Below are 18561 nucleotides of genomic sequence, written 5' to 3'. Positions count from 1 at the left end.
CAGGAAAAGTGCTTGGGAAGCTTATTGTCTATAGTGACTTTTCAGCTAAAAACAAAATAAAAAAACAGAAAAACAGCAAAAACAACAGGAAATGCAAAACCAATTCCCAATAGAATTCTGAGCTCAGGACAGATTTAAATCGGAACAGAATGAGCTGACCCACAGTGCGGGATGCGGCGCACAGTGGTACAGGTGGGTGGCAGCACATCACACACAACACTCGCAGCTATGACTGGTGCCCACCGCATCAGCCACAACCTGAAACCAATCTGTTAGTGAACACACATCAAGATTAAAATGAGTCAAAAATTTTAATGAGAAAAATCTGTGACAAGTCCTAGAAGAGACAATTCAGTCTTACCATAAAATTGCTAAGATTAAGAACACAAATGAGGTGGGAGAACGAGTGGCGTTTTAAGCCATCGTAAATCCCAGCAGACCAGCGCTGCAGGCAGGGCCCAGGACAGGGGGCTCAGGGCCACCATCTCCCTCGTCCTGGGTGTTCTGAGGTCATCAGTGGCAGGTGCAGGACAACATGAGTGCCAGTACAGAAGCCTGTGTGGCACTCCTTTCTGCTTGCCCCCAAAACTTAACGAAATGCGTCAGAGTTGACATTGCCAGGGTCTCCAGCAGGTGACGTGGTCAACAGTGGGGGGGTGGCCCCCTGCCAGCCACCTCTGGCCTGAAAAGACAGAGACTGAACATCAGAAGCGGTGACTGTTGAGACCAGTGACCACCAGCCCTCAAGTCCCTGAGGCAGGCCTTCCAGGGGCCCCTGGGAGGCTCAGATCATACCAACAGATAACCCTAAAGGGGAGCCAGGAGCGGAGGGAAGGGACAGAGTGGTCAGTCCTGGGTCACGGCCGCCTCACCACCTGACCTGTGATGTGGACAAACTGACCTCTACTGCCAGCCCCAGGGGCTTTGGCAAAGGACTGACATGGCATCAAGCGCAGCTGGGGTTTCTGCACATTGAGGGATGGGAGACGAGGTCAGGCCTGGAGCTGACGACAGTCCCCAAAACGCCACAGTAAGACTCAGTGAGAGGAAAGAGGCTACTGGCAGCAAGGAGGGCAGTGCCCATGGCTGATGGGCAGGGGGCACCCCTCATCACGAGGGGTTGGGGCTCCATCTGTGGTGCAGGGATGGTGTGGCGCCCAGCCACTCTAGGCCGTTTGTCCACAGGACCCACCCCACTGTGCAGGGCACGGCGCACGCAGGGCCTGTCGGTCTCAGAGCAGCTCAGGCAGGTGCACTTGCGGAGGGGCACTCTGCCCTCGGATGGACACACAACACCTGGCATTTAGTCAGGAAAATGGATGGCAGGCCTATGTCCCCAAAAGGAAGAGGTTAGTGGGGAAGGGGTGGGGACAGGCTGGTGCCCAGGGCCGAGGGAGGGCTGCTGGCTCTGTGAAGGAGCATCTGTGTGAGCCCAGGCTGTAAGGGGCACAGGGAAAGGTAGCTGTGAGCCACAACAGGTCATCACAGGGCCTGCCGTTGGGGGTGGGGGGTGCTCTGAGAGACGAAGGCAGGATACGGTAGCCAAGTCGGGCACAGTACCCATGGGGGTGCCTGCAGGCTGTGGCATCTGCACCAGGACCCTGACGATATCTGCTTGCTACGTGGGGTGGGTAGGACAGCCTGGTAGGTCCAGGGCTGGTGCTAGCCGGGACCTTCAGCCCCTAACTCATCTTACACACACCCACACCTGCTATGCACAAGGCACAGAACTGAGCCACAGTGGTGCAAAGGGCAAGAGGAGGCCGTCACCTGTGCCCTGGCTGGGGGTTGCCATGGTGACGGGAGGGCAGCAAGTGTAGGGTGCGCACTGCCTGTTGCCAGGGCAGATCTTGCCCACAGCACCAGGAAGTGTCTATTCTAAGCCCCCCAGTGGTTGGTCAGGAGGGTGCTGCCTGGCTCTGCAGGGTACACCTCCACGAAGGAAATCTATAGGCTCTGCAGGGCTGAGGTGGGCACATCACACCTGTGCCTACGTGGTGTTGTCAGGACAATCCTCACACCAGGTCCCCCCAGCCCCACCTGCAGCTGGGTCAGGCCCCTGTGAACATCTGGGGAGGCTGGGCCTGTGAGAGGTGGGCACGTCAGCTGTCCGAGACTCCTGGCTCGTTTTCTTCCTAGTCCCCAAACGAATCCTTACTCTGGCCAAGCTGGGCACCCGCAGCTCCTCATCAGACAGCAGGAAGGGAGGTGCCGGTGCAAAACCCTCCTTCCTGGCCAGGACTGTGGCACTTGCAAGTGGTGGGTCTGAGCCCAACAGGGCCCCACATCTGCAGGGGAAAGGGCCCCATCTTTCCTTCAGGCCTCCTGCTGGCTCCCTGCCCCTTCCTCTCCAGGGACAGATGCCACCTCCTCCCCATGCTCCCCCAGGAGGAGGATCCTTCCCCTCCATAGCCAAAGCCCTCATTCTGGGGCCTTGTGTCCGCTGACTATTCCTGGCAGCTGCCGTGAGTTATCACCCTGCCACAGGCGGAGGTGGGGGTGAGGCACGGTCTTTGCGGAGTGGGCCCCGCAGAGCTGTGCCCCTGGAGGTGGTTCAGCCAACCTACAGTCGTCACAACACAGACCATGTGGTTGCCGGGACCTCCAGGGAGCCCCCCTGAGGTCAGGCTGGGAGGTGGCTAACAAGATGGCCCGTTCTGAGGACCAGCCACCCACCAGGGCTCCAGAGGACTGCCTCAGACTTACCTGGGACTGCAGGCTGGCTCCTCCAGGGGAGGGCCGCAGAGAGGCCAGCGTCTGCAAGGTGAGAAAGGCACCCCCAGCATTGGTCAGCATGAAGGGCCCAGACAAACCTGGAAGAGACGGGAGGGTTAGGATGAGTGTCACAGCAGAAGCCAGCAGCCAGCAGAGCGGTGGCAACCCTCAGGTGGGATCCACCCAGCCCCTCTGCCAGCAACAGGCTGGTGGGCGTCTGGCCTGGGCCCTTCCCAAGCGCTGTGTGTGTGTGTGGGGGGGGGGAAAGGACCCACCCGTGGTGGGGAGAGCAGGGCACTCCCCACCACACTGCTTGTGTCCTTTCTTATTGGTACCAGTGTTTCTGTCCCTGCAGCACCGGCACTGCCTGCTGGTATCTGTTGGTCAGGATTGTGGCCGTGGTCAATGCGAACAGAACAGTGGAAAGAGTGCTCACAGTGACCAGCTGGGGAGAGGCAGCGTGGTCCCGTGGCAGCCTCCCTGGATGGGCTCGGTGGTCCCGGCCACATGGGAACAGACGATGGTCCCCGGGCTGGGCCAGCCTCACTCACCGCAGCTAGGTGTTGATGGACAGCTGGTGTGGTTCCCTGGGACCCCGACTTCGGTGGTATCTGCGGCTGTTTTACCCGTGTAAATGGTAGCCTCTTCTTGGAACTTCCTCATGTTCTTTTTATACCGGATTCTTTTGTTGCCGAACCAGTTAGAGACCTGTGGACACCCACATAGAAGTTGCTGGAGGAGCTGAGCCAGGGTGAGGTATGATGGGAACAGACAGTGGGGTCCCTCTGAGGTGCCTGCTGCTCCCACTGCCCGAGAGGAAAAGGCTTTGGACGCACTCAGTCTGGGGGCTGGTTCGGAGGCTGGGACTGAGAAGGTGGTGCCAGATAACCGTGGACCCAGGGAAATGTCCACACGGGTTGAGGACACCCTGGACCCAGTGTATCTTAAGGGAGAGACATAAACTCTGCTCCTTAAGAACAAGGTGCTGCTGGAACCTGGACTGAGGAAGAAGCTGGAAGGAAAGCAGAAATGCCTATGACACACTCAGAGACATAAGAGACAAGCGCCACTTGCTGCTCCCTGTGGCAGCAGGCTGCAGGTCACATTCTGGATTCCTCTGTAGGGAAAGGGAGAGCCACGGAGACATGTGTCCCCTGGGACCCAGTAACCCTTAGACTGCTGGGAGTTCAGTCTAAGGAAAGAATGGAAAGTGATCAAGTGCAGAACTTACCAAATGACAAGGATGAACTCTGGTGGGATAGTTGGAATGACCCAGGCAATGAGCTAAGCACTTTTATTTTTCTTATTTTATTTTTTATTATTATTTTAAGCACTTTTCATATATTGCTTTGCCTACTCCTCATACCGACCCAGGAAGAAGCTGTTATCACACTCATGCTGTAAGAAAGCAGAGACTCAGGGGTGAAAGAGCTGGCCAGAGCCAAGATGGAATTTGAGCCCAGGTCTGACTCCAAACCAGCACTGGAGTCCCCGGGGTGGGGCCTGTCACCCTCAGCACCATTGCTGATGCTGGGGGCAGCATCGTTCTCTGTGGAAGCGTCTTGTGCATTGTAGGGGGTTGAGCAGTGTCCCCGGCTACCACCCACCAGATGTCAGGGGCATCCTCCCACTAAGTTATGACAAAAAATGTCTCCTGGAACAGAATCACCCCTGGGTCAGCATCCCCAGGCCAGTGCCTTCCTACAGGCATGGGGACGCCTGGTGCTCACCCAGGGCCGCAGCTCAGTATCCCAAAGCAAGTGCAATATACACATCACATAACAAGAGCTATGAAACCACCGAGTGATGGGTAGGATGGTGGATGACCTTTGCTCCTTAAAAGTGTTCATCTTGGCCAGGCGCGGTGGCTCACCCCTGTAATCCCAGCACTCTGGGAGGCCGAGGCGGGTGGATCACTTGAGCTCAGGAATTTGAGACCAGCCTGAGCAAGAGAGAGACCCCGTCTCTACTGAAAATAGAAAAATTAGCTGGGTGTGGTGGTGAGCGCCTATAGTCCCAGCTACTCGGGAGGCTGAGGCAGGATTGCTTGAGCCCAGGAGTTTGAGGTTGCAGTGAGCTACAATGCCACCAGTGCATCTAGGCAGCGTGACAGAGTGAGACTCTGTCTTTAAAAAAAAAAAAAAGTTTTTCTTTAATGTCCCTACATGATCCTTGCAATGTTAACTGTGAAACAAAAGATGCCTCTGTGTGCTCCCTGCTCCTAAAATAGTGCCTCTTCCCTGACTGTTCCCAGGCATGAGGCGGCCATCTTTTGACCCATGTGAGGTAAGCAGTTGGCTTCCACTTACCTACAAGGAATGCTCCAGAACTTGTGGAACTAGGTCTGCAGAGAATGGCAACAAATACTTTCCATGGCATTTTAGAGGGACAAGGAGCAAGCTTTCTGCGTGGAGGGATCAAGGACATAGGACCCACTGCTGGGAGGAAAGAGGCCCAGTGCCTGGAGGAGGGTGGGCCCCTGGCCAGGGTCTGCCTTCTCCATGGGGAGTGGCTGCACACAGCACCACCCAGGCTGAGGCATCTTCTCCACCTGCTGCAGCTCAGGAGCCACCAGCCACTCCCTGCCCAGGCATCTGGCTGAGGCAGCTGCCGCTGTCTGAGGCCCCCCATTACCCCCGCCTCGGCTGGGCTCCCTGCCCCCTTTCTGCCTCGGGTCTCCTCAGCCTGGATCTGGAGCTGATTCTGTCCTGAAGATGTCCATGGCCCCCTGCTGTGACACCCTTCCTTGATCGTGCCCTTCCTGCTCCCCATCTCTTCTTAGGTGAACCTTGCAGCCTGTATAATGTCTGCACCCAAATTTGAAAGACCCTCCCCTTCAACTAATCATCAGCCATTTCAAGATGTCCCAAGACCTGGTGGTCCCACCAAAGTGGGAAGGGGCTTCTAGCACCGAATTCTCTTGCTGGTGGGTGGGGGATCTCAGGGCCCAGGCCACACAGTGGGACAGTGCCTGGAACGTGGATGGTGCTTTTAAACTCCTGTCTGAAAGCAACCCTCTCTCCAGATGAAGTCTCAGTCGCAAGACCCATCCGCTCTCCAGAGGCCCCAGCCATGAAGTGAACCTGGCTGTTCTTCAGACAACTGTTGGCAGTTCCCATGCAGCAGCTGCACCTGACAGTCCTCCCAGGGCCTTGCAGACCCAGAGGTACTGCCCCCTGCTCCAGCTCTGGCCTTGTTTCTGGTGACACCACAGCAGTTCCTGGTGAGCAAACGGTGATGTGACTGGCACCTGTGTGATGTTTCGCTCCCTGTGTGACCCTGAGGGCTTCCATGTGCTCTTTGTCACAGAGATGCAGTTGGACTCAGCCTGGGTAGGGTGGGAACAGAGCGTGGTACCTTAGGACTAGAAACTCAGTCCCTCCAACTGTGAAGTGCAGAGAAGGGGCTACTTCAGAGGGCTGTGGTGACTTTCGGTGAGCCATGCCGTGTGTTAGGGCCTGCCACTACTGCTGCCACAGAGGCGGGGGCTGTGCCTGCCTGAGCAGGAATACTATGCCTAGGCCCTGCTCTGCACACTCACACTGCCCCTGCGCATGGCCTGGACTTACTGTTCCCACTTTAAAACCCTCTGGAATGTTTCTTTGCCTCAGTACCTCCCCCCTTTGCCCTCAATTCCAGAGGACGCTAGGGGCAGACTAGCAAGCTATAGGGTCAGGGACTGCACACTCCACCCACGTTACCTCAGGGAGCTCACACTCCACATTCGTTCCTCAGGGAGTCCCCAGGTCTCTTGGGGGCTGCACTTGCACTGCTGTCTCACAGTTAAGGGAGGAGAGCGCCTGCCTCAGTCCCACATTCACAGCACAGAGCCGGGATCTGGGCCTAAGCGGGCCGACACAGAACCTGCACACTTGGCTCCTGTTCCACACTGTCCCTCCACATATTAAACTAATTTCCTTGGCTGTCCTCATGAAACTCAACCTTCCACCCCTTCCAGGTACAGGGTAGGGGGGCGGTGTGTGGCAGAATAGGATATCACCTGGGAAACCGTGATGCCGCCCTTCCTGGCCAGCTCTTCTTTGGCCTCTTCACTGGGGTAAGGGTTGCTCAAATGGGAATAAAAATACTCATTCAGCACTTCTGTCGCCTGCTTGCTGAAATTCCGTCGCTTACGCCTGCAAAGATAGACAGCCTCAGTGTCCACGTTAATATGACGGGACTCTAGGAACAGCCCCCCATCCCCAACTATGGTTTTCTAGCAATTCTGAAAAGAGCAATCAATACTTCAGGATCGTCTTCCCAGCTATCTTCAACCCCAGCCAGCACGGATTCCTGTCACTTTCCTCAGAGCCCACCCTCAGGGTCTTGGCAGTGTGCATGCCTGACCTGGCATCGAGGAACTGAGAGCGCAGTGTCATCACGGCCTCACAGGTGCTCTGCTTCAGCTGCATCTGGATGGCACTGAACTTGCTGTGAATGACGCCAACCATGCACTCGATCTCCCTGGGGGAGACGGGCCTCAACCTGCTCTGCTCCTGAAGAAGGTTGGTGACATGTGTGGTGAACTCATGGCAGGCCTGCGGTGGGGACACAGACAGGCCAGCCTGTGACTGAGCAGCAGGGCAGCGAGGGGTGGCAGGCTCCACACTGAACCAGCCACCTGCCACGCCCTGGCTCACACACAGACTGGTGACTGAGAAGTCAATGGAAAGGGCTTTCAGTAACACTGGCCACCTCTGCGTGTACTCCCTGTTCTGCGCCACAAAGGAAAGGTGGTTAGCGTTCCAAGTTTTGCTTTGACAAATGCGCATTCACATGATAGAAACTCTTCCATGCAGAAAGATCACCTGTTCATATTTCTCTAGCTCAGAGTAGTAAATCTGTCGGATCTGGGACAGCTTGGCCCTGTAGTCAGAGTGCTCAATGCTATTGTCATTTGGACAGCCACCTGGTGTTGCTGGGCCGGCCACCACCGCTGGTCCTCCTCTTTCTCTGTTCTCCGGCCTGGACACACCCTCAGCTAGCAGCATGTTATCCAGCCTGGTGAGCTGAGCATGCGGGGGATCTTCCTCCTGAATGCCATGGATGCTTACCGCTAGATAAGAGAGACAGGAACAAATCAGGATCCATTTTCTGGAGAGATAACAAACCACAACAAAACATTAGCACCCGTGTTCTGTCTGAACATTTTGTACAGCACCTTCTGGGGAAAGGAATACTTCATTTTGTTACTAGATCTGGTAACAGACACCGAGTAACCCACTATGACGCTGGTCTAAGTGCCACCCTCTGGAGTGTGTTCTAGAGAGGAAAGGAGAGGGACAAGCTGCAGCTTGGCACAGCCCATGTGGGCAGAACTTGGCCACACGTAGCAGGGCCTGGGCAGGGTAGGGTTGTGGGGGCACCTGGTGCTGGTGAAGACTGAACCCCTTCTCTAGAAGTGCTGGGGAGGAGGGCACACTGCAGAAGGCAAGCAGCAGCATGGCTGGCCCAGGCACAGGATGGTGCTGGTGTGGGGCTGTTGTGTCTGTTGTGTATACGGAGGTAGGGGTGAGGTTGTTGCTATAAAGTTGTCAAGGCAATTCCTGATCAAAAAGGTGCCAGAGGCCAGGCGTGCTGGCTCATGCCTGTAATCCCAGCACTCTGGGAGGCCGAGGCGGGAGGATCGCTTGAGGTCAGGAGTTTGAGACCAGCCTGAGCCCCCAACTCTACTAAAAATAGAAAAATTAGCCGGGTGTGGTGGTGGCACCTGTAGCCCCAGCTACTCGGGAGGCTGAGGCAGGAGGATTGGTTAAGCCCAGGAGTTTGAGGTCACAGTGAGCTACGATGATACCACTGCACTCTAGGTAGGGCAACAGGGCAAGACCGTGTTTCAAAAAAAAAAACAGGCGCCAGAAAAGAAAGATGAAAAAACTACTGAAAGACTACAAGCAGAAACACAAGACAATTGGCCTTGCAATTTGGAAAAGCTGTCCCAGCTCCACTGAAAGGCGCAGGGGAAGCAGTCAAGGAGTAGCCACCATTAGGGTGGACACAGCTGTGGGGACCTCAGGTCAGCTACAGGGCAGTCAGAGAGACAATCCATGGGATCTGTGCCCCCCCCATGTAGGTGTGACAGAAGAATCCAGAATGACTCCCACATTCTGCCATGAGTGGCACAATGAATGGCACCACATTCTCCCCAAGTACAGCACAGAGCAGCAGCCTGTGCAGGCGGGGCTGGGTGAAAATGTGGCCTTAGCCTGGTCCCGTGACCCAGCTAAGCACAGGTGTCCAGGTGGCCAGGAGGCGGCTGCTTCCTGGGAGTCGAGCAAATTGTCTGGGCTGCAAGTCTGTATTTGGGGTCGTCAGCAGGTAGGGGTGTATGTGAGAAATCTCTATGCACACACCTGTATCTCTAGCTGTCTAGGAGGCGGCCATTTGAAAATGGAAATGGAAAACCAACAACCAATGGAAAACCAACATTTAAGGGAGAAGCAGAGGAAGCGGCAGAAAGAAAGCATTATCAGGTAGGTTGAGGAAAAACCAGAAAAAGTCACAGAAGGTGAAAAAATGGGCTTAGTCATTAGGAGAGTGTTGCTAACCTTTGCAAAAGCAGCTGCAGGGGTAAGTGGGGGAGAATGTGACTAGCAAGTTCCAGAGAAGCGTGGGAGCCAGGCAGGGCAGGGAGGAGATGCTGCAGCAAGAGCCAGAGCAGGTTCAGGCTCAAGGAGGCCGGTTTCATGGGTGTCTGTGTTCTGTTTGCTTCTTTAATGACAGAAGAACTGTCTGCAGCTACAAAGAAAAGAACAGGTGGAAGATGGGGCGGGGTGTTTCCTGAGGGGAGGGAGGCAGGGAATGGGGGAAGGAGGTGAAGATGTTGATCTAGTTTCTGACTTTTCAGAAAAACAAAGTATCTTCTTGGAAATAGCTGTCTTAATACGTCAGCTACTAACTGACTTAAGTGCTCAGATAACAATTCAGTTTAATCAGATCATATAGATGGTTACTTACAAGTGTCCTTTTCTTATTACCTATATAATAGGTAACCTTTTTTTTTTGGTCAAAAACTCACTAGTCAAAACTGAAGGAGCTCAGGAGATATGCTTACAGGGATTTCCCTTAGATACACCCACTTCTACACTTAGTGTTCATTTATTAAGCACACATGCAACAAATTTCATAAACCAGAATTTTAAACAACAACAAAAAAAGCAGCAAGCAGATCCAAGGACTGACCACAAAGCTGATACTTAACAGAAGATAGCATTCTTCCCTCTCCAAAATTATGCTTTACTCAATTAAAATTTGCAAAAGCCATATGAGAAAAATTGGAAGACTGCGACAAGAGTCCACATTCTGTTAAACATTCAAGGCCACATGGATGGGGGGATGAGGTGACAGAGATGCAGACTTATCCTTAAGAACCCCGGCAGTGAAGGTCCACGGCACAAATTAGCCACACAAATTAGATACAAATTTGTCTAATTTGACAATAAGGACATAAATTAGAAATAGCTGAAATAGCTAACACCTGGGACTGGTTAAATACATTACGGTAGATCCAGAATATAATCTGTAAAATGATGTTATAATATAGCCGCCAACAATCATATTTTCAGAGACTTTTTAATGACATTAAAGCATTTGAGTTTCCTCTTGCTGCTGTAACAAATTCCCACAAACTTAGTGTCTTAAAACACCAGCAGTTCACTACTTTACAGTTGTGTGGATGGAGTGTGAAGAGGGTCTCCCTGGCTGCCGCCCCAAGGGCTGTGGGGCTCCAGAGACTCCGGACAGAATCTTGGCCCTTCCAGCTCCTAGAGGCCTCCCTGCGCCTTCATCCTTTACTTCTTCCTCCATCTCAAAGCCACTGGTTGTGGCTTCTCACATCACACCTTGTGTGACCCTTCTCTGGGCTCCCTCGTCCACTTGTACGGACACCTGTGAAGTCCCCGGGCCCACGGGGGTACACCCTGAATCAGCTCCCCATCTTTTTTTTTTTTTTTCCCCGAGACAGAGTCTCACTATGTTTCCTGGGTTAGAGTGCCATGGCGTCAGCCTAGCTCACAGCAACCTCAAACTCCTGGGCTTAAGCAATCCTACCGCCTCAGCCTCCTGAGTAGCTGGGACTACAGGTATGTACCACCATGCCCGGCTAATTTTTTTCTATATATATTTTTAGTGGTCCAGATAATTTCTTTCTATTTTTAGTAGAGACGGGGTCTCGCTCTTGCTTAGGCTGGTCTCGAACTCCTGCCCTTGAACGATCCTCCTGCCTTGGCCTCCCAGAGTGCTAGGATTACAGGTGTGAGCCACTGTGCCTCCCCATCTTAAGGTCAGATGGGGCCGTTCTTCTATTGGCCACAAGAAGTTGAAGAGTAATGCTGGCTGAATGAAGAAGTGAAAGATTGTTTCTCAGCTCAGTCTGCTGTTGCCCAAAGCCTGTGTCCTATGTGGGGAAGAGAGACACGGGGAGAGAGGCAGAGACTGGCCAAACAGAAATAGACACTAGCACAGACATGCACAGAAAGCAGACTGGAAACCAACACTCCAGATAGGAACAGAAGCTTTTCTCTAGCTGGTGGGATCAAGGGTGTCTGTTTTCTTTTTTTGTTGTTGTTGGCAACTTAGAATGCAAACAAGATAGCCTAGGTTAAATAATATAGTTTTCCAAAGCTGAATGTGCTCATCTGGAGCTCAGTTTTTCTGCTTGAAATACAAAAACAACTTCCTAAAACTTCTCGGTGGGAACGTGACTGTTTTGATGATCTGTGATTAGATGAACTGATCAATCTCAGTTGGCAATGTCTCTTTTTTTCCTTGCTAAGAGTTTAAAAAGTTCTAGAATAGATGCATTTTTCTAGTCTTACACTGACAATATCATTCCAAACATCTCCTGGGAGGAATATACCACATGCAGGACTCCGTCTTCATCCTTCTCACTTTCATACACCTCCAGGACTGGCGAGGAGACACACTCCATGATGTCTGTTCACCAACAGGAAGAAGGCTTGATTAGCATTAGGCTGTAAGCACCTTCTAATTATTTGGATGACGTCACCTGTGTTGACATGATCAAGTATAAGAAATTTGGTTTTATCCAGGACAGAAAGCTGCTTCTCACCCTTGTATTTGTGCTATTACCACCAGGATTTTGGTAGGATGCTGCTCTTGGATAAGTCAGACACCATTTACTCTTTGTTTGAAGGTGTGGCGCTGCTTGAAGGTCTTCCCCCATAGTATGGTGAGGAGGGGGATGGTACGGGGGACTCGGCAGCGGTGGCACTGAAGGTCCCAGAGGCTCTGGAGGATGATGATGGTGGTGGCGGTGGCCCTGACTCTGGCCTTATTTTCTTATTTTTTCTGTGTTTTCTAAAATTTCATAAACATCTCTGAAAACCGTCACCATGAAGAAGGGCATCAGGACATATCCCTGCTGAACTATGTTGGAGCAGATACTCCTCCCAAGCTACCTTTCTAAATACACTCAGGTTCGGCTCTATCTCTTCCCAGAAGCACTCCTCTGACTCCACGCATCTATTTAAAAGTGCGCCGCTGGCAGTGACGAATTCCCTACAGCCTGGTAACTACTCTGGCCCTTGGCCTCAGAGCTTTAGAGAACACCCCCTTCCAGAGAGCCAGACCAGGCTGCAGACTCCCGCTGCCCTATCCTTGGGGCCTCTCCTCAACACTCACTCTGTCCCACTGGGCTGCACCTACACTCCTTCTGAAAGAACTAAAGGAAAGGCGTCCCTTTTCTCAGTTAGCTGCTAGCCTCCAGTTTGGAGACCCAATTCTCAAACAATCTTTATCTTTATGACACTGTAGACCAGACTGGGCAACAGCAAGACCATCTCTACAAAAAAATAAAACAAACATAGCCAGGTGTGGTGACATGTGCCTATAGTTCCAGCTACTTGGGAGGCTGAAGCAGGAGGATTGCCTACCTGAGCCTAGGAGTTTGAGGTTGCAGTGAGCTATAATATTGCCACTGCACCCTGGCTCTGGCCTCCAGTAACAGAGCGAGACCCTATCTCAAAAAAAAAAGACTCTCCAGCTGTCAATTTTAGTTCCCCCACACCGGCAGCAGCCATGAGCTTGGACAGACAACTCAGAACGGTGCTCTCAGGGTGCTCGCCCCCACAGTCTGGGCCTTATGGATATGGAAGGCAGTCACAGCAGGTGGACACTCTCAGACAGACAGGTAAAGGCAGCTCTCCGAATTAACCTGCATTTGCCTGTTGCCCGTAACGACCGCCCCCCCATCCTCCTGGCTCACAATGGACAATGGCCATCTTCTCCCTAGTCTCTCTGTTTTCAAATCCTGTTGATTCCACCTGGATGACTGATCTCCCATTTACCCTTCCCATTCCTGGGCCCCTACCACACCAACTCTCCCTTCCCCCCTACAACCTGTGGAGCAAAGGCCTCCTCCCCTCCTCCCGGTCACAAACACCTGTAAGCCAACTAACTTCAAAGGCGGTGTTCATCACACCATTCTTTTGTTTAAAAGACTTCACAACTCCCTGGCACTCACAGGGGTTCCAAAATTTGAAGCCCGGCCGTTAAGACCTTTCCTAAACTCACCTTTGTGAACTGTCCCCCTCAGAGCCCTGCCCAGCCTCTGAAGAGCGTGGCAGACACTCTGCTGAGGCCCTGTATGTTGTTCAGCAGCTCCATCCTCAGTGCTGAGGTCCAGGCCAGGCATCGGAGTGGGTGGAGGAAGACACACAGGACCCATTCCTTCCCAGGGCCCCCCGCATGCCTGACACCTGGGATGCAGGAGGAAGCCACCTCCACACCTTCCATCACAGGTTCAATCGAATTAGGGAAAGGAACATGCAGCTTAATGCAAGTGTGTTTCGTGTGTGTGCACACAGGTGTGTATGTACCTGCTTGCCGGTGTGTGCATGAGATTCGTGGCTGCTTCAGGACACATGGCATTCTTTCATTCATCTGAAAGCACATCACAAGCCGGGTACCACGCTAGGTGTTGATTTTAAAAAATATACCAAAAAAGCTTTAAAAAGTATACCAAAAAACCTTCAGGACTTACTATTCTCCAATTAAAACTCTCAGGTTACGAGAACACCGGTGCCTTTCTCATGTACTCCTCACAGGGTATGCATCGCACAGCCTTTCTGGAGGGGAGTTTTAGAAAGATCTTTAACATTGACAAGTGCATAATCTTTGATCTCCAAATTCCTGTTCTGAGAATTTATCCTACAGAACAATGACACCTGTAAACAAAGATGTATTTACAGGAGGCACATTACCACAGTATTTGTAATTCTGAAAGACCAGAAGCGCCCAGATGTGCATGAACTTGGGCACAGACAACATACCCATCACATTCGGGCCCTGTGGTATTAACAGCATGTCTCTTGAAGATGCCATTATGAGAGGCAATCACATGGTACAAGCTTTATTTAAGGTTACACATTTTTGCAAATGTATAAATGTCTGAGAAAAAGCAAAGCTTTAAAAAATAAGTTACCCAGGAAAGCCCTGTGCCTCGATCACTACCATGAGTCACTGTGTGTGTGTGTGGGGGGGGGGCTGCCATCCCACACTAGTGCATTTGGACTTCACTTGCTGTCAGCTGCTTCCTCGTGTGTAGCCTGCAGCTCCCTCAGCACCATGCTCTTGTCTTCCCAGTGCACCACAGCTGCGTAATTATGGTCATTAGACCTTTGTTACCATCAATTACAGCAAGCTCAGTTCCTGGTGGACTGTTCCAGAGCATCTCAGCCACGCCTCTCAGATCCCCCAGGGCTCTCAACTGGCACACTGGGAGGCCTTGGGGACCAGAGGCTCAGCTTAGGGGCAGCCTCTGCTGGAGGCACTCAGACATGGAGACAGAACTAAACAAAGGCACCCTCCACCCCCTGTCAAACTGCTGGATTTCCTTCTGTTCCCGATGTACTGAGGGTGATTAAAAAAACCCCAGTAAACCAAACAACGATATAAAATAAAATTGGGAATATTATGTTTTTTGTAAGAAACAATATGAAACTGCTATCGATTAAATGTTTGTGTTCCCCCAAATTCACATGAACCCCTAGCCCCCAATGTGACTGTATTTGGAGATGGGCCTTTTAGAAGGTAATTAAGGTTAATGGAGGTTATAAGGGTGTGGCCCTGATCTGATAAGATTACTGTCCTTGTAGGAAGAGACACCAGGGAGCTCACTTTTTCTCACAAAGAGGCCTTGTGAGCTCACAGCAAAATGGTGGCTACCTACAAGCCAAGAGAAAAAGCCTCAGAATGAAATCTACCTTGCTGGCACCTTGATCTTGGACTTCACAGCCTCTGAAACTGTGAGAAAAAACTTCTGTTGTTTAAGCCACCCAGTCTGTGGGATTTTATTAAGGCAGCCTGAGCAGACTGAGACAGGAACATAACCCTGAGCTGTTTTTATTTTTCTCTCCTTATCAAACAAAAACACGGGGGAAAACAGAAGGCTCAGAGGTGGTCTCTTTGGCCCTGACTTCCCCAAACTGCTCCCCTGCTCCCTCAGCCATCGTGAATGCTCTTGCTCGGCAGCAGGGCTGTGTTCCAGCTTCCTCTCATGCTGGGGGCGTGAGGCTGGGCTGAGGAAGTCTAATCCATGGGTTAAGGGCCAGAGACTTTAGATGCCCCAACTGGTCCCTTATGTCAGCTGCTTTCCGATTGTGTGGCCGTTGTGTCACCCATTGGCCGTTGCCCTTGGCTGTGAATGGAGCAGCTCTGAGCACTGACTGGTGGAGTTCCTGGTGGACTCTAGGAACTCTGCCCGCTAGGGTGTGGGACTCAGCAAAGGGTCACCTCATTCCCTCCCTGCTGTCTCAAACCGGCAAGAAGCTGAGCTCCTCACCTGTGGCAGCAGGGCCTCCTGCGCTATTGACTGTGAAGAGCGAGCTCTCTCTCCCCAGCACCCACAGGTGTGCACTCTGGAACCGACGGAGGGACCGAAGCCAAGTGAGAGGTAGCCAAACCTCTTTCTGAGGAGCCCTGTGATGACAGAAAGCTGAAGCCTCGTGTGCCGACCTCAGGGCTAGGGGCCCCAGTGCACACTGAGCACCTACAGTCCCAGCTCATTCTGATCACACCAGCTCAGGCAGACACCTGAAGTGACAGCACCACTGAGTGTCTCTGCAGTCACAGGTGAGAACTGACATTAAGGAAAAAACATGGAGACTTCCTGCTTTCCAGAAAGCAAGATGCTTTTTTTGATAATTTACTGAGTACTAAGATCTAGGCCTAAGCTTTGGGGGTGACAAATGGCTGGGGTTGGAACAGCCTCCTGCCAGCATCTTGGAAGGAACTGGCCACCAGTCATAGCTCCGCAGGAGACACCCAGCATGGTAACTGGGACCTGTGCGGAGGGTAACATTTCCTGTCCCGATTCTCGGAATGTGAGCTCAACTTCCACCAGCTCCAACTTCTCTTGTAGGCAGAGAGCCAAAGGTCATAAGGTAATTCATTTACAATCTGACAAGGTACTCGTCACTGGCACCACTGTCATTTGTTGTGAGGGTGTTTCTTCTCTAAACAATGCCTCCCATACTGGAAGACAGGGAAAGGGAAGACACGTGGTCATGGCAAGTAACCTTCTGTACCTAGACCCCAACTGCTTTAAAAAAAACAAAAAAGTACCAGCAACTGGGAAGGTCTAAATAGCTTGGGGTTGCTCTTTCTGATGCTGCAGCTTCTACCTTTTGGGTCTCCCCAGGTTCCTCCGTAGGGGTGGACACCAATGGAGCATGTACTTGTGACCCAGGAGTCGTTTCCTATCAGAGTTCATTTCATCCAACAGACCACAGGTGTCCCAAACTCATTCTAGGCTCACCTGGAGACCCATTCAACCATGCATGGCAGCCACACCCCTCAGGGGCTCCCGGAACTGGCTATGGCCACAGAGATCAGAGGCCAGTCCCCTGTGTCAGGGAACCTGGTTTGAATCTGGATTTGGTCAGGGCCAGTTGTTCCTGGACATGGGCAGTTTCTGAGCCTCAGTTCTGGCATCATTCAGATGGGATTCCACGCATGAGGACTCAATGAGATCATGAGGGCAGTGTGTGGCCCGCTGCCCCCACCCAGGCAGGAGCTGCTGCTGTGAAAAGCCGCATCTACGCCCCAGCTCAGGGGCCCCAGGGCTGTCCCCAGGACCTCCACCTGGCATCCCATCGAAGTTTCCTCTCACCAGCAGGGAAGCTCTGCAGATGCCCACCCTTCTGGAAACCACCATCCCTCACCCACTTTCCCTGTCCTTGCTTCAGAGGCAAAGAATCCCTTATGCCAGGGATCACCAGAGAGTAACTATTTCGGGGTTTGTGGGCCACACAGTTCACCTCTGTCATAGCTACTCAACTGCTGCTATCTTGCAAAAGCAGCCACAGAGACTATGTAACGCAATGAGCAGCTGTGCTCCAATAAAACCTTTACTTACAAACCCTGCAGTTTGCCTGCCCTGCTCCACACTCCAGACCAGGACTCCTGGAAAGGTGTGTTCTATGCTCTGGGCTGGCCCATGCCTGTCACCTGCCTACAGCGAAGCCCCAGAGACACCAGCATGTACAAACTTATAGCAATGTGACAGAGTAATTATACGTCTATGGAACTGAGTGCAACTTTCACGCTTATTACCTTATACATCTGTTTTTATTATTTCCTTTCCTCTTCCTAATAGATCATCTTGCTTGTGTTTCACAAAGGCACCAGGCTGCAGTGGCCAAAACCCTGCCCGAGGCCGGAGCAGCCTGATGGCTGCGCCTGGGTCATGGCCAGAAGCTCTGGTGAGTCCCTGAACTGCCTCAGTCCCAGAGCCTAACTCTTCAGGTCCACTAAGAGCTGGTGTGGAACAGTCTGGAAATGACCCTCTTGGAGGGTAAACCTATTTCCTGGCAAGCATCTGTAGATCGCCTGCTTCCCCTTTGAGTCATTACCACCCTAGGGTAGAGACGCCAGCCCAGGGGCACCACACTGCCATGGGAACCCAGACCTTGGGGTGCAGCACTTAGCTTTGGGAGCTGAGGGACTGGGGGTTACTAGCTGAGAAGGGTGTTCCTGCTAAGGTGCAAGGTGACAATGTGGGAATAGGTGTGGGGTTTTGGAGTGGCCGGGGTGGGCTGGGGGTTGGGCCTGAGCAGCAGGAGACAAGACTGGCTATGAGAGGCCCATGGAGGAAGCAGAGCTGCTCAATTTCAGAGAGAGCATCCACAGGTGTGAGGAAGAGAGGGGAGGCCAGGACAGTGGGAACACCAGCAGGCAGCCCCAGCCAAGAGGCCAGGAGCCTGACACAGTGAAGGTGAGGGGTGGGCAGGACTCTCCTCAGAGAACCCAAGGCCCCATCTCTTTGGATCTGGCCCTGCGTGCTCCTGGCGTCCCCCACTGCTGCCCAGCCCCCTCACCACTCAGCTCCAGTCTGGCTTTCCAGGGCTCCTAGAGCACCGAGCTCCTGCCTGCCTGAGACTGCAGTGAGCTTTCCGGCAAGGAAGCAGAGGTGTCCCATCAGTCAGGTCCTGGCTCAAATGTCCCCCAAGAGGCTGACCCTCCTGCCTGCCCCATCTCCATTCTCCATGCCTAGGGCACAGGACTCCCTCTCTTATGGCCATCTGGAGTCACCCTGCTCACTCGGAACCATCACTGTCTCATTCACCGCTGCTGTCCCAGCTCCTGAAACACACCTGGCCTCAGAGAATCATGCTCAGGAAATAGGAACTGGGGCTAAGAAACCTTTCCCTGAAGGACATCAGGCCATTTTACAGACTGGTGCTACCATATCCTCAAAAGAAGCAACCTTTTCTTCAACAAGGTGCCTCGGAGAATAGACTGAGAAAAGGCCACCCCCATGCTGCGTGGAGAACCGTGCTACCAACTCACAGGGACGGGGGCTGCTGCGGGAGAAAAGCATGGTCCAGT

General features: G+C 52.6%; 1 protein-coding gene across 2 annotated transcripts in view; it reads right to left on the bottom strand.

Annotated features, from left to right (window-relative positions):
• Positions 1 to 292: 292 nt before the first annotated feature.
• Positions 293 to 18561, bottom strand: part of PBX4 (PBX homeobox 4) — a 46975-nt gene continuing 28706 nt past the window's right edge. The window contains exons 3-9 of one of the 2 annotated variants that reach the window (XM_045551828.1): positions 7524 to 7771; positions 7063 to 7253; positions 6716 to 6851; positions 3267 to 3423; positions 2707 to 2813; positions 2159 to 2288; positions 591 to 682 (exon numbers count right to left, since the gene is read on the bottom strand). In XM_045551828.1, the coding sequence (XP_045407784.1) occupies positions 2190 to 2288; positions 2707 to 2813; positions 3267 to 3423; positions 6716 to 6851; positions 7063 to 7253; positions 7524 to 7771 (938 nt within the window). In that variant the 3' untranslated portion in view covers positions 591 to 682; positions 2159 to 2189. Of the gene's footprint in view, positions 683 to 2158; positions 2289 to 2706; positions 2814 to 3266; positions 3424 to 6715; positions 6852 to 7062; positions 7254 to 7523; positions 7772 to 18561 lie in introns of both variants that reach the window. The other variant, XM_045551832.1, reaches the window with a different exon arrangement.

This window comes from Lemur catta, chromosome 1 (assembly GCF_020740605.2).
Source record: "Lemur catta isolate mLemCat1 chromosome 1, mLemCat1.pri, whole genome shotgun sequence".
Taxonomy (NCBI): Eukaryota; Metazoa; Chordata; class Mammalia; order Primates; family Lemuridae; genus Lemur; species Lemur catta.
This window is presented reverse-complemented; position numbering and strand designations above follow the sequence as displayed.